A 14,339-nucleotide genomic window follows, 5' to 3' on the forward strand; every position below is an offset into this window, starting at 1 on the left:
TACGTATACTCACATGTACATTGACATCATGCATGAACTCCAACAATTGATAAGCTACGTACGGTGACCAAGAGAGCGTTAATGGTTTAATTTGTATCTAACCCGTTATACATGTATATCATGTCTCCATGTCACTAGCATAAATGAGCTATGACCTGCTTCGCAAGTTAGCTGTGTGCTAGATGCATGTTGTAATTGATATGAACGCTGCCTACGTACAGCTAGAGCAATGCTTTGTGAACAGCAACGGTTAGTTTTAGGCCGGGAAAATTAGGCGAGGTGTTTATATAATACTGACCTGCTTCGCAAGTTTGCATGAATACACACCATCATCCATGCTTGCATGACTATTCATGCATATCAACGTTAACGTATGCTTGGATGTAAGATATATACTATTCACTGTATAACACGGCTTAAATAAACAGTAAAACAAACATGATTGTATAAAACATCAGAAAAGTGAAAATAATCCATATATAAAGTGGAAAGGGGAGGTTTATTAAACATCTGACTCTATATAGTGATCGTTCTGCCGGTGCCATAGCAAGTCTTGTGCATGGAAAATTTGCGTTAGCCATTTATTCTGCAAAGGAATTACATTTTTTATATATACAGGTATCTATATTATACTATAAATTAACTAATCGCATGTTTTCCTATTATTCACTGTGATTCGTACAGTGATTAATCGCGTATCAGTAATTGCACGTCGTCATTAACGACGTGCAATTACTGCCTTGACGACTGCACGTTCGAATAACGGACGCGGCTAATTTTTTTTACTGAAACTGTAGCTAAAAATGTCCTTATAACTGCATCACAAACGATTAACAATCAATAGTAGGACTACTCGTGCATAAGACACTCATAACAAGCACTCATAACAAGCACTAGCTGGCAAGGTTAATAGCACTCGGCTACGCCTCGTGTAATTAGTATCCTTGCCATTGCTTGTTACTCGTGCTATTAATCCCATATTGCACTCTTAGCCATACTATTAATTATACCTCAAATTGTGGCAAGAACACCCTCAAGCACTATACCTTGTCATCTTTACCAGCTGCTTGAAGTGAATACACTTTGATTTTTTGCTGTAGTGCAGTTTTTTCTACTATAGTGACAATGTGCTTGTGTGTGGCATTGTAAGTGACATCGTGGAGTTCGATACTCTCCAGAAAGAGTGGGTGGCCGTAGACGTGGTAACGAATCAGCTGGTTGCTCTGCATTGGGAAATTATCTTAATTGTGAGGAGAAATTACGTAAAGATGCTACTGAAGGAACATGCTACAATAACAGTTATAAGTTGTTTACATGTATATATAATTATAGCTTCGTTCCTAGGCCGATTTTCTTTAATAGAGCAGATGGTGAAAAATACGGCCTGGTATTGATTGTATCTGGCGTGGTTAGGAACCGCAGAGACTTGCACATTATTTTGTCCTGTTTCTCCTCTGAAGCATTTCAGTCAGCAAGTTACCGTAATGTAGCTTCATGTATGCATGCTCTCGTATTAAAATCTCTAACCATAAATTATCTAGCTATCTACATGTAGCTAGCTAGCTATGCAAATTTAGGTTGTTTAAATTAACGTATACCGTATATGCTTGACCAGAGGCCGCTCTTGGTATAAAGGCCGTACTCAAATAGCTATGTCTCTGCACGCGTAGCAGCTAGCTAGCAGCTTGTTAGTACTTTTTGAAAAACTTTCTCATGGCAGAGTTAGAGTTGGTAAAAGAACTTTGATGGTTATTGGGGTTTATAAACGCCCTCTCAAATTGTAGCCTCCTTTGAACAAAATGAAACATTTAGTACCCACGGCCTCTGATCAAGCATATACGTTAGGTTGTCTTGCTGAAGCAAGAAGGCCTCACTCTCAAGCTTTTGTCGAAAGGAAGGGACGTCTTTGTTTGGTTTCCAACTGGGTATGGCTAGTCTCTTTGCTAGCAATTGCTGCTCTTTGGACTACAAGCTACGTAGGACGAATGCTGCCCTTGTCGATAGGAGTGCCATTCTTCAAAGCATGCAAAATGTCTGCTTGTTCCTAACCACGCCCAGATACAATCGTGCCAGGCCGTATATTTCACAATTTGTTCGCAATAGCAATATAATAATAGTGTTGATGACCCTTTACCATACAACACTTACTTCCTTCTTGCTGGACTTGAGTTCAGTGAAAAGTAAAAAGTCAGTGAAAAGGAAAACATGAAGTTCATGGCATGGCTTGGCCTTACTATCCAGCAACCGCAGAATCCCTTTGTACACCAACTGACGATCTTTGGTCACCAATTGTTCACCACTTTGTTGAGAAGACAGTAAACCTTGTATCTCCTATGTAACAAACAAGTGAATTATTTTAACAAACAATTTGCAACACCTATCACTTCTTTTTTCATTGTAGCTTTAACCCACGTACAACTTAAATTATTAAATCCTTGTCAATGAATGCATGCATGCATGGTGTGTCTAACCTCTGGAATGTAAGCATCCATGTCCTGCAGTGTGACTGAGGGCCATGAAAGAGTTTCCTGCAGCTCCAATAACTCAGCAGACCTCTTGCTCTCATCAATATTGCCTTCAAGTTCCTCTGGAGAAGGGGTAACTATATTCAATTACAATGCTCCATTACTGGTGCAACTACATCAGTCTACATGTATAACATTATAGGTGTTTGAGTGGGCTGCTCTGCTTCTATATACATGTAGTGAGAACGAATACTTTAATACATACACCACACGAATATAAACGTACTCAAAGACACAACGAATGCTTTTATGGCAGAGCCAAGCATAGCCTTTTCAGCTGGATCCTTAGTGTACTTGAGCACTTTCTGTATAAACAGTACAACTATTAATATTAGCTACATGTAGTGCACATCATGAAACCTGCATCTGGTTAGTACCTCCAACAGAAGCTGATAGTGGCACTGATGCTGCATAGGGGCTATTAGTAGGTCGGAAAGGTCTTTCTTCTGCACCAGCTCATGGGTCCTGCACAGTAGCAGATACTCCTGAAACTCTGGAAGTTGCTGCAGGGCTCTCACAAATCCTCGCTGCTTCTCAAAGTTGACGCAAAACCGCTGGTACACTGGGTTGATTTTGTGTCCAAACTAAAACAAAGAAAGTGTGTATCTTAGACATACACACTGAAGAGCGAACCATTTACACAAAGGTAATTAGTAAGCAACCGACTTATCTTGTGACTTGTGCTACTGACAAACGTACCATGCTAAATGCTCGTATAAGCTCTCCATTGGGAGCAATCTTGTTGCCCGAGCGTCCATTAAACATTTGGAACAGTTGTTCAGCAATGCTGGAGCTCAGCTGCATGTGTATACAGTAGACATAATGTGACATAACGGAAATACAATGTGATAGTACGTTTTGGCTGGCATTGTACTTGAAATTACTGACTAATGGAAGCAATAGATACCTCGCACAATCCACTCAAGTTCGCAAATATTTTGTCAACATCGGCAATCTTCAAAATTCCATGAAAGTGAAGTTCATCCAGAAAACCTTTGTACACCTGCACACAGCAAAATATGTACCACACAAGCCAAAGGCAAGTATTCAGATACATAATTTGCAGCATAGTAAAATTTAAGTATTTAAGTATTCATAATTACGAAGACAATGACAATTGTGGCCACGCACAAACTGGGATACACACACAAACACACACTAACCAGTTCTAATGGTTGCAAGAGGTTTGTGAGGTACTTAATCTCCTGCTGGAACATGTCCCAGACAGTATTGTGGTACTGAATGTCCTCCTGACTACTCTCCCCGCTCAAACACACGTCCGTCCATGGACGATCCTAAAATCACAATAGTACAGTACGTAATATAAATCAGATTATTAATCACTGTACTTAATTGGTCTCACATAATTTGTGGATGCAACTCAACCTTTGACATTAACGAGCTACTGTGTATTTTAGCTAAACTTACAATATACTTGGCAAGAGAATCACGTTGATTGGTGATAGGTATTTGAGAGAAGGTCTGGAAGATCTGCTCTATGGAGAATGTCTTATGTTGCTCTTCCCTTGAAATGTGTGTTTCTGAAAGAGTGGCTCGTTTACGCCGGAAGAAAGTTGAGATCATGGAATTAGAGCGACCCCTTTGGCCTGTATAATATGTGACACGAGGTGTGGTAGGTAGTTAACAGCATAATTATTGTAACTAACTTGATTTCTTTTTAGGAGCCGTAGTGTCTCTGCCCAGGGAGTTTGTTACTGTAAGAGGTTTCTTGGTGGGTGGAGACGTTCTTCCGAATTTGAGTGGCTCATTATCAAGAGACTTGACAGACTCAGGAGGACTAAAGTGGAAACATACATGTAACGCTATAAGCAATGAGACGATTACATTCCCAAAAGTGAACAAACAGGGATCTTTGGTCATGAGCCAAACCGCCTACATGTACACTACACAAGTTTAAAGTCAGCAACAGAAAACAGGAACCTAATTTTGGCCATTACTAATACACAACATACCTCACAGCAACGGGCTCCGGACTAGTCTGTCTCTTGACTAACTGTATTGGAGCTAAGGTATTCTGTAGGAGTAATGGAGACGAGATCTAAACATGTGTAGGTGTGTAGGCATACACTGTAATAGTTTTAGAGCCTCTAAAGTTTTGTGCTCTAAAAAAACATGAGAAAGCATACAGAATGCCCGCTGTGACTCTAGTATGCATATCAAATACTGTACGTGCCACATTGGGTATATCCTGATCATGCATGCATTCTAAACTACCTGCACTTCCCTTAATTACGACAGCTCTATATTTTCGAGGCACTTAAATTTCGTGGAATGGTTGACTGCTTACCGGAAGCCACGCCTTTAATCTTTGTACGTTGCACATAATTCTAAACAATTTTTGTGGATTTAATTTTCGTTATTGCTAACCCACGATCTCCTCACATGCCGTACAGCGAAAATGTTCGCGTTTTTCGAAGGAAAACAGAAATCGCGAAAATTAACTGGGATAAACTCCCACGCACCGGTATTTCACATGCAAAGCTATTGGTGGGTGTGGTTTCCTGGCGGTTCATCCTGGCATTGAAACACGAATATTAGAACCCACGAAAATATAAAGTGAAAGTTTTGCACCAGCAAAATTTTTCCACTATATATATAGTACATTATGGCATGGTCATCATTGGTAACTATCGTATAGTATTACAACATAATTATATTGAAGCTTTAGAGAAATTATCATGGCCACGTCTTTTTATTAAGCAGAAATAAGAGCAATTTCTGTATATACAGTATATTTACACCGTACGTAAAATGTAAGCCTATAATTTTACATTGCCATTGGTATAGTCATCCACATTTATAAATGATGCGCTGGTTACCTTAGCAATATTATGGAGGGAGCAACTCCGTCTCTGTGATGCCGGGCTGGGGGGTGGTTTCTGCAACATCAGTATCATGTGTTACACGTATAGTGTGCCTCAATAAAAATGCACTGTTAGGGAGCTATTTAATAATGTAAATTTGATACCACATTTCCGTGATATCTAACAGCCATAATAATTATACAATAGCTTCTCGAATTAAGGTAATGCCTAAGAGCGTACCTCTCTTTCCGTTATGACATCTGAGAGTTGCCGTGACAATGGGGCCAAGTGTTCATTAGTAAATACCTGTGTTATTTTGAGCAATTGGTCTGAATGAGGGAGATATGAGCTACTCATAAGCACCTAAAATTCATTAAGCTAGAATATCATTCTCCAGGATTGTAGTAGTAGCTATTCTCAAAATTGACAGGCTTTAAAAGTAGTAGCCTATAAAAGGGACCAAATGAGTTATTGGGTGGAATGGTGGGGCATAAGTCCCAAATGGATATCTCTTAATGAAATCTACTGCATTTACACACAGTGCAAGTGCATATAATGCAGTGCAGTGCAATATATGGTTGCCATAGTGATGCAACATGTTATATACTGAGCACTCACTGGGCAACAATGCTGTATAGTGGGCTAAAAATTTACTATGGAATTCAGCAAAACTAATGAATACACTAAATTCCTTCAAAACACATGTCTTTTATTACGATTTATATGACCAGTCAGACGACTTAACGTCATTGGGCAACAAGTTAGTTATTGCAGGCGCCCTCGTGCAACATGCCATATATTGCACTGGAGCAACATAATGCCCAAGGGCCGCAGGCTGGGCAATAACTAATACATACATTTAATGCAGCCACCAACACAAGTGACACCATTGCGTACATTCTTCATGGATTCCAGGGATGCAAATGTACAAAAACATATCAGTCTAGAATACATCACCAACCCCCCCCCCCCCCCTCCTCCACTCCACAACACAGCCATATGCACAGTAGGCGCACATTTTCTGTGTTCTTTCTACGACCACTCACAATCAAGATTAACAGGTTCATAACATATAATATACTCACATGAAGAGACTCATTGGTCGGACTCCACACTCCAGCCATGTTATGATGAACAGTGCCATTCATTTCCTTAGGCTGCAGGAGGCATGTGATGATTGTAAAAAGAGTGAAAGCCTATTTCCTTTCATGCGTAATAAAACAATCGTAGAAGGATAATGACAGCAATATGTGCAAGCTGATATTAGCATAAACCAAAACATTGTGAGTGGCATAATAACAATCACATGGACAGTAGCTGCTGCTCAACAGACAATAGAAACAAGTGGCTACAGGCTAAGTCGGTATTAACTTACATGTACACTGTACCACATGTACATGCATGTATTATGAAGAAATGTTGTATGGGTTGAGAGAACCTATTGAAGACTAATGGCTATGAATGACATTGACCGAGGGGTTTCCACTACATGTACACAAGCAGCAAAGATACAATGAATGAAACTGATAATTATGGCTGCGCACACAATGCATCCAGCTACAGTAGCCACGTGCACTCACATGAACTTGCTCGTTGGAATGTGACTCTTCACTGAGGGACTTGAGGTTCACCTGTGAAAATATAGCACGTGGAATATGGAATACTCTGACGGTTAGGGCCATGTTGTAATAAACCCGAAGTACTTAGTGGGACTTATAAGACGGCCATACAAATATAAAACTGTAGCGAATATGTGGATGTAATAATTAACGTACAGTGTTAAAAATAATGAACATACCAATCCTCCTAGGCCTGTTACCTTTGGACTGCAAGGTTGGGAAACTGCAGATGAATATCACACCCACATTATGTGCAGTATTCAGCTCTTAAGGATGCTAGCTAATGTGGTTAGCGGAATTCCCACATTGATTGCCTCAGGATTATTAGTCAAAGCTCATTAGCTAATATTAGCTGTTATTACTGTTATTAACAGTATTCATGCGTGCTTGGAATGCAATCTCTAGGCTCACTTGATCGCAAACGGGAGACATTCCTTTGAGGTGGAGTCATGCTGACAATGAGGGCAGGGGTGGGAGACTGCGGACTTACCTCAGAGTTCTGTAGGGGTACAATACATTTGCAGCAGCAACTGCACCAACAGCTGCTTTTTCATAGCTGCATTACTAACCAATCGTAATTGGTCACAGTTTACAACAACTCTAATAACAGTACAAAATCGATCAAACAACAATATGCTGCACACTATTATTGCACATGGAGGAATTTATTACATGTGTGGGCATATATAGTCTTAATGGCATGTGACACAACTATGAATAACATAAAAAATTGCTAAACTTGTATTAACTTCTGGCAATCTACTTAGTGAGGAGGAGGAGGTCACGACAGGCCCAAACAACACTAAATTGGGAGTAACCAATTTATAATAATTGTATAGGCTTATAGTTTGATAAGCTATGAATAATTCATTTCCTGTTCAGAGTTAGAACAAATTCTGAGAAAGCTTGTTAATTTTTAGGTAAGTTAGTGACAATTAGTTTACATCAGCTGGAACATTTCTTACAAGGAAACCTGGCAAGCTCTACAAACATATGTACATGCAATTAAGCTCCCAAGGAAGAACCCATAAACCCGATGTTGCGACTAGTAGTTATGAGCATGCTGCATCATAAACTGTACTAGCTCTTACCTGACTGAGGTCTGTATCTGCCCAGGGTAAATCTGGAGTCTCCATTCCAATGCGTAGCCCTAGATAGCAGGGAGGAAAAAATGCATACGCATTCTCAGAACACAACTTAACTATGTAGGACAGAGATCACATGCAGACCGAACTAGCTATGATGCACACATCAAACTAAAAATTACTGATCTTACCATTTGGGCTTCTACTGGAGCTGCAGCGGCGGGTATCCATCAGCTGCTCATGGAGGTGTCTTATCTTCTTATGGGCCTCAGCTTCTCTAAAGAGTGCTTGGTAGAGCTGATCCTGTAGCTTAGACACTTCATCGTCAGAAGCAGTCACCACCAGCATTTGTTCAGGGTTTCCAAGAGACATGGCTAGCTATATTGCATGGAAACTAGTTAATTTCTAGAGTAGCCGGGCCAAAGAACTACGGTTTATTTTTGTTTGCCACTGCAGGGGTGTGGCTAGCCTCGATCCCAGGCCGAGTTTTCGCTTTTATAACGGTTAGGCGAACAACTGGGATCGAGGCTTGAGTGACACGACCAGTTGTTTGCCTAACCGTTATAAAAGCGAAAACTCGGCCTGGGATCGAGGCTAGGGTGTGGCATAATTAAACTGATGAGTGACACGATCATTACCAATTTGGATATAACTTGCATGCATACAGAAACAATCAGCTATCTTCCAACATAGTCATAGTCATTGCCACTCAATGCAAGTAGGTCATTCAAGCGTTCCAGTCGATCTACAGTGAAACATTAACAATTTTCAGGACGTGCATGAAAACCTACGCAGTGTTTATCTCAATGAACTGATTTAAAGTTTTTAACCAGCTCATTATTATGCTACTATGTGGAAGTAATCTCACAATTACACAAACTACTACGTCTAAAGAGTCTTTTGAATTTGAAGGTTTCGCTATAATTCATCAAAAATACTACATTGTATACATAACAACATTTCCCTCGTACTTATACAACAGTTTCTGACCTCTGTACGAAGGGTGACTCTTGAATGAGGCAGTGAATCTCTCCAGTGAGTATCTGCTAGGTGGTTCCCTACAACAGTACACAAGCCACCTTAACTTTAAAGTAAATGTAATTGAAGCTTAAGCAAAAACGTATTCTCTAAAGTCACAACTGAGATGATGAGCACTTAACTTGCTGTTCAGACACAAGACAAATCTAAGAATCAGCATACTCAAGTACCATTATAATTATGTAATGAGACAGTTGTACCTAAGTATTGATTCCAGCTGCATGCCTCTCCTCATTAGCTCTGCTCCTCCCTCGGCATAGCTCCGCCTACACACAGCAGCCATTTTGTCAGCTCTGTACTCTTGCCAGTGATCTGACAATAATTATAGAGAGTGGATAGAACTCTGGGACACCATGGGATATAGACCAAAGGTAGTAACCAATTATTTCAAGTTTAGCATAATTATGTAGAAGACATGCATGTATGAATGGGAATACATGTGATACTGGGAAGCTGAAATACATGTAAGTGCGAAGTGCAATCTCCTTGCAACAGATAGGGTAACTGTTATGTTACTGCATTAGTTTCATTGAGTGTGTAGCAAGGCATAATTCCCCGGTAACTATATAGATTGCTGGCTCTATAGTTGCCAATCAACACTGAAATTTGCTATTACGCATAAAACAATTTTTTTTATATACTTACGAATTGTTGATGAAATCTGCACTTGTGCAACGAGTGCAAGAGAGAACAACAGTGGGAAAGCTGCCACTATTCGACCAGGAAACATAGCTACAACGTTACAGGGCAGAAAGGAATACTAATTAATGCATTGTATAGTACACATATGCAGGCTTTGTGTGTGACTTCAAATTTATCAGAATTGAATTATGCTATGAGCTTGCAGTAAGTGGACCTGGAATGCTTAAAATCAGTATCTGAGGTAGGCATGTTGCTGAAAAAAAATGCACTTACATTTGGATAAAAATAGAGCAAAGTGATACCCACAAACCAGCACAGCTGGTGATAATAGAGTGTGATAGACAAAGTCATTGCTCTTCAAGTGAGCAACTTCATGAGCTATTCTGAAGTTGATGAGTTTAGCAGAGGGAGGGAGTATCTTAAGCAGCTGCTCTCCCTCCTCTGATTCCCAGTCAACTGGCTCTCCCTTCACAGCTATGTCACACTTATGTACATCCTTTGGGCTTCTAAAGAGCACTGTTCTGTGTGTGTGTGGGGGGGGGGGGCTATCAGAAAAATGCATGTTATATTGCACTAACATCGGTCACACTACATAAATAATAAATACAGCATTGCATGCATGTCAGTGGAGTGGATGTAGACGGTGAACACCTTAATTGGGCACTTACGCATCTCGTGGACCTCAATTAAGAGTGTTCTAACTATGTTTATAGTCATAATATAATTTTAATCCCATGGCTGAATCAAAGTAGTAACTATTATTATTGCACGGGTACTCATACCACTAATCTATTTCACACCCACCTTGGTAGTCCAATGACAGCCCCCATGGGCAGAGCTGTAGACCCCCCACACAAGCTGGAGAATCCTCTATTGACGAAAACCTGCACTCTCTCAGTGTTCGAAAGACCCTACAGTATCCACATACATGAGTACGGGTACATATTGCCTTATAGGCTTTTTACGTAATAATTTATTAAAATGAACATCCATTGTAAGAAATTTACCATAGACGCAGCAATCTTCCGAACATGAGCCACTAGTTCAATTGGTGCTTCAATCCTGTCAGCTTCTGAGCTGCAGGCATGCATGCATGGAGTCATTGGTAATATTGATGGACGATAGCACACCTCCATCTGATAATGGAAGGCAGAGCATGTGGGACAAAGTTGACACATAGAAGGCCTCCTGCGCACCAGTACACTAGACGCTTCATTCCGAAGATCCTGTTAGTTGACATCGATCCTATAATGGCAAACCTTTTAATTATTATATCAAAACTCACAGGCCATTCTCAGCAACATTTGAGTCGGTAAAGGGTCAACACTCGGCCTTCTGACTTCTGGCTTTTGAAAACAATGAATTTAACTCATGATCTTTACCACTAACACCGCTTGAGAAGATATGCTGTTCCTTGTCAGAACTCTCTGCAGAACATGCCAGAAGTTCTATGGCAACTGGTATAAGAGCTTTGATCAGAGATTCTCCTGTATAATATTATTATGCTTTATTCTAGTGTAGGGTTGCTGAAACAGTCAAGTGTGCAGTATCGGTGGAACAGTGAGAGTGTGAGTGAAGAGCTGTTTATTCCGACCACCTTCAACAAGTTGGAGGCCTCGGACAGTGCTCCCATGGTGAACGGCTACACCACTCAAGGTTTCATCGTCAACGGCAACACTGTGTACGGATCAGTAGCTCTACTGCCCAGGGGAATATTGAATTGGAAGGTATGCATGTTGGGTATAATTGAGTTCTATCACTATATGCAGAGCCAGAGGAGGTACGACATCCGCGTGTCTTTAACACACACATTCCGAACTTTGACCTAAGGAATGTGTGTCTAAAACGTTTCCTTTGACACACGGATGTCGTACCTCCTCTGATGCAGAGCATGACATTGCTGTACCAAAGTAAAGTATTATTGTTGTATTGACTGCAGGTGACTTCTTGGGAAGACTTAGTTGTGGAACAATTTGCATTATTCTATTTACTTCATCCAAAGATAGGTGAATTAACTTTTTGAATTGTTTCATGCAATAAATTTAAGCAATTTTCCACCAGATATTGTAGTCCTGGGTACTGGGTCTAAAGTGCAACGAGTGAACCTTGAACTTCTTTATGGCCTTAAGAAGAAAGGACTTAACATAGAAGTACAAGACACGGTGCGTTTCAACAGGAATATTACTACCAATAGTTGACGATAATTACAGTGCCAGGAAAAATTTATTATTTTTGCGAGACTATGTCAAATGAATTTATATGATGGTATAATTATAGCCAACAACTTCGAATAATTCAACTGGCGCTGCAATTACACAACTACGGTAGTGGTTATTCCCTATCAAGGTGTCATGGATTTTGAAGTACAGGGGGGAAATAAGGCCATGCTTTTAAAAGTACAGTAGCCTAGAGAGTAAAATACCACAATAGGGTGAGTAGTTGTACTCCAATGTATCTCAAGATTGGAACATTTGTGCTGATACCATGAATGAATAAGCTACAACATGATTACCCAAAAGTTGTTGTACTGGGAAGGTGAAAATGGGGGTGATCGTAAAAAAAATGTGTGTAACATCAAATATCTCTAGACAAATTTTTTGTATCAAAAGATAGAAAATTTATTAACGATGAATGTACAAAAACAATTAGACCTTAGCCGACAAATTTGCTTGACCGCTAAGCGAAAAGGCACTCAAAAACAAAAAACTCGATAATTGATAGTAATCAGTTTATAAACCATGCATATGTTAGATTAAAATACGGCCTGGTATCTATTGCATGTGTAATTATTATAGGCGTGGTCCATACACGCCCATGTACTGTATACAAAGCTTTAGCTAGCTAACTGTGACCCTCTATGGTGTTGTCGAGAATGCTTGCACACTAGTCTGAAACCAGAAGAGGCTCTCATCTACCTCTATGATGGTTGAATGGTCGTGATGTTTTGAAGTTGGTTTCTATACAAATGAGCTTCTTCTGGCTTCATGAAGACTAGTGTGCAAGCCTTCTCGACAACACAATATAGAGCATAAGCCACAGCTTCACAGGAGACAAGTATTTGTTAAAATTAATACGGAAAGAAACTAGTAAACAAACTAGTTTACGGTATAATTTTACAACGATTTACTAATGTATACAAGTCCCCCAGATTCTGGGGGACTTAGTTTGCGCATGTGCACTATCACCCATGCAATAGAGACCAGGCCGTATTTTAATCGGCCTGGTCGAGGCTAATTAATGTTAGATAAACTATTCAAGAATGTTGTGCCAAAGTTTCATACCTTACCCGAATTAAAACAATTGGCCTTTTCCATCGCTAAGCGATTGTCTACTATAGAAATGTTGGTGTTATATATTATATAAACCACCACATACCCACCACCTTTGGTTGCCATGGAAATCTTTTTGGATGTGTTTTAGATAATTTGTTCACCAACACAATGGTCATATTTTTTTGGAATTGTTCCAATCCCAAAATATTTACATTTATGTACCAATATGCACGCACCTAATTGCGTTTATTAGACTAGGTACTGTAACCAGAAAATGTTGCTAAAAAAATGTTACTTAACTCAGTCATACAACTAGTACCTGAATGCAAATTTTTAGGCGGGGAGGGGGGGTTGGAGCCAGGGGGGATGTCCCCCCTTTCCCCCTCCCTGTATGACACCCTGCCTATATTATTCCCTACTTACACGTACCACAACCATACAAACCTTTACATGTACAATGAGCCTCACTGCAAAGATTTTTATGCTCAACTTCCTCTTCTGCGCGTGTGCGTATAGCTACCCAAATAATATACGCCAAGTTCCAAAGATGTTATAATAATACGTATATATACGTACATGTTGTACATGCATGTATCTCAATCTACTTACATCATGTCAGACTCAGATTTCACTACATACAGTTCAGCATAATGTGTTACAAAATCACCAAAGGAAGTGTGCATATTAATGCTTTTATTTATTTTGCCTCTTTTTTTGCAGCCGAACGCTTGTGCTACATTCAACTTCCTACTGAGTGAAGGGAGGCCAGCTGGAGCGGCTCTGATACCACCCGAACATATAGCAACTTAAAATTTAGTTCTTTGTATGCCGGCAGTAATCGTTATTAACAGTTTATTTTAGGGGAATATGCCCCCCCCCCTTGGATTAGTTTGGTCCTTATTCAAACATTGTGTCAACATTAACTGCATACACAATTATTAGTCTTGTTCAAAGTAAATGTCAATAATGCTATCAAGGTCATTGTCTGTGAGTTTGTTTGTATAGCTATAATTATTAAATGTGATAGGATATGATTTCCGTATTACTAGAATATTTTGCTGGTGAAACACCTTTGCAAATGAACTAAATCAGCAGTAATTAATGTTGACCCTTTGTGATCTAACTATTTGCGTATTGGCAAGGATCGTGTGTATTTACTAGTAGATTTTGCGGATTTTATTGTTGTGAATTGATCGACCATCGCAAAGTTCACAAATGTTTGATGCTCGCAAAACTAATACGGTATACAGTACCTAGTCTCCTCGATTTGAAATGCATCTTACACCATGCATGCACCCAAATAGCAAAGCTTTTTCTGAGGAACATGCCACAA

The 14,339-nt window shown here is 39.8% G+C and overlaps 3 protein-coding genes across 4 annotated transcripts; 1 reads left to right on the forward strand and 2 right to left on the reverse strand.

Annotated features, from left to right (window-relative positions):
- Positions 1-376: 376 nt before the first annotated feature.
- Positions 377-8,524, reverse strand: LOC135346543 (pleckstrin homology domain-containing family G member 6-like). Its single transcript, XM_064544196.1, has 20 exons — positions 8,246-8,524; positions 8,061-8,119; positions 7,381-7,468; positions 7,149-7,192; positions 6,931-6,981; positions 6,436-6,507; positions 5,591-5,656; positions 5,366-5,425; positions 4,499-4,560; positions 4,193-4,323; positions 3,954-4,132; positions 3,689-3,820; positions 3,433-3,528; positions 3,225-3,323; positions 2,903-3,109; positions 2,752-2,830; positions 2,472-2,587; positions 2,149-2,331; positions 1,047-1,223; positions 377-586 (listed from the first exon to the last, which is right to left on the reverse strand). Exons 1-20 carry the CDS (start codon positions 8,424-8,426, stop codon positions 503-505), a joined length of 2,166 nt encoding a protein of 721 aa, XP_064400266.1. The 5' UTR covers positions 8,427-8,524; the 3' UTR covers positions 377-502.
- Positions 8,525-8,670: 146 nt separating this feature from the next.
- LOC135346596 (transmembrane protein 177-like) lies at positions 8,671-11,001 on the reverse strand. Its single transcript, XM_064544280.1, has 8 exons — positions 10,865-11,001; positions 10,742-10,811; positions 10,539-10,645; positions 10,008-10,255; positions 9,738-9,824; positions 9,293-9,404; positions 9,045-9,112; positions 8,671-8,799 (listed from the first exon to the last, which is right to left on the reverse strand). Exons 1-8 carry the CDS (start codon positions 10,972-10,974, stop codon positions 8,732-8,734), a joined length of 870 nt encoding a protein of 289 aa, XP_064400350.1. The 5' UTR covers positions 10,975-11,001; the 3' UTR covers positions 8,671-8,731.
- A 40-nt stretch (positions 11,002-11,041) lies between these two features.
- LOC135346614 (NADH dehydrogenase [ubiquinone] 1 alpha subcomplex assembly factor 3-like) lies at positions 11,042-14,035 on the forward strand. 2 transcript variants are annotated; one of them, XM_064544301.1, is made up of 5 exons: positions 11,042-11,194; positions 11,251-11,461; positions 11,674-11,740; positions 11,796-11,896; positions 13,727-14,035. In XM_064544301.1, exons 1-5 carry the CDS (start codon positions 11,139-11,141, stop codon positions 13,814-13,816), a joined length of 525 nt encoding a protein of 174 aa, XP_064400371.1. In that variant the 5' UTR covers positions 11,042-11,138; the 3' UTR covers positions 13,817-14,035. The 2 variants fall into 2 exon arrangements, with proteins under 2 accessions (XP_064400371.1, XP_064400372.1); XM_064544302.1 differs by having other exon boundaries at positions 11,065-11,194; positions 11,256-11,461.
- Positions 14,036-14,339: the final 304 nt, after the last annotated feature.

The sequence above is a fragment of the Halichondria panicea genome, chromosome 13 (genome assembly GCF_963675165.1).
Source record: "Halichondria panicea chromosome 13, odHalPani1.1, whole genome shotgun sequence".
Taxonomy (NCBI): Eukaryota; Metazoa; Porifera; class Demospongiae; order Suberitida; family Halichondriidae; genus Halichondria; species Halichondria panicea.

Excerpts from the sequence above, each read along its gene's own strand:
- LOC135346543 (XM_064544196.1), bottom strand. The coding sequence starts at position 8,426 with ATGTCTCTTGGAAACCCTGAACAAATGCTGGTGGTGACTGCTTCTGAC. Across the intron at positions 3,529-3,688 it reads TCTTGCAACCATTAGAACTG|GTGTACAAAGGTTTTCTGGA; the intron begins GTTAGTGTGTGT and ends TGCTGTGTGCAG. Across the intron at positions 2,332-2,471 it reads TGGATGCTTACATTCCAGAG|GAGATACAAGGTTTACTGTC; the intron begins GTTAGACACACC and ends TTTGTTACATAG.
- LOC135346596 (XM_064544280.1), bottom strand. The coding sequence starts at position 10,974 with ATGTCAACTAACAGGATCTTCGGAATGAAGCGTCTAGTGTACTGGTGC. Across the intron at positions 10,812-10,864 it reads CCTTCCATTATCAGATGGAG|CTCAGAAGCTGACAGGATTG; the intron begins GTGTGCTATCGT and ends GCATGCCTGCAG. Across the intron at positions 9,113-9,292 it reads CAGCTGGAATCAATACTTAG|GGAACCACCTAGCAGATACT; the intron begins GTACAACTGTCT and ends GTACTGTTGTAG.
- LOC135346614 (XM_064544301.1), top strand. The coding sequence starts at position 11,139 with ATGCTGTTCCTTGTCAGAACTCTCTGCAGAACATGCCAGAAGTTCTAT. Across the intron at positions 11,462-11,673 it reads GGGGAATATTGAATTGGAAG|GTGACTTCTTGGGAAGACTT; the intron begins GTATGCATGTTG and ends TATTGACTGCAG. Across the intron at positions 11,897-13,726 it reads ACATAGAAGTACAAGACACG|CCGAACGCTTGTGCTACATT; the intron begins GTGCGTTTCAAC and ends CTTTTTTTGCAG.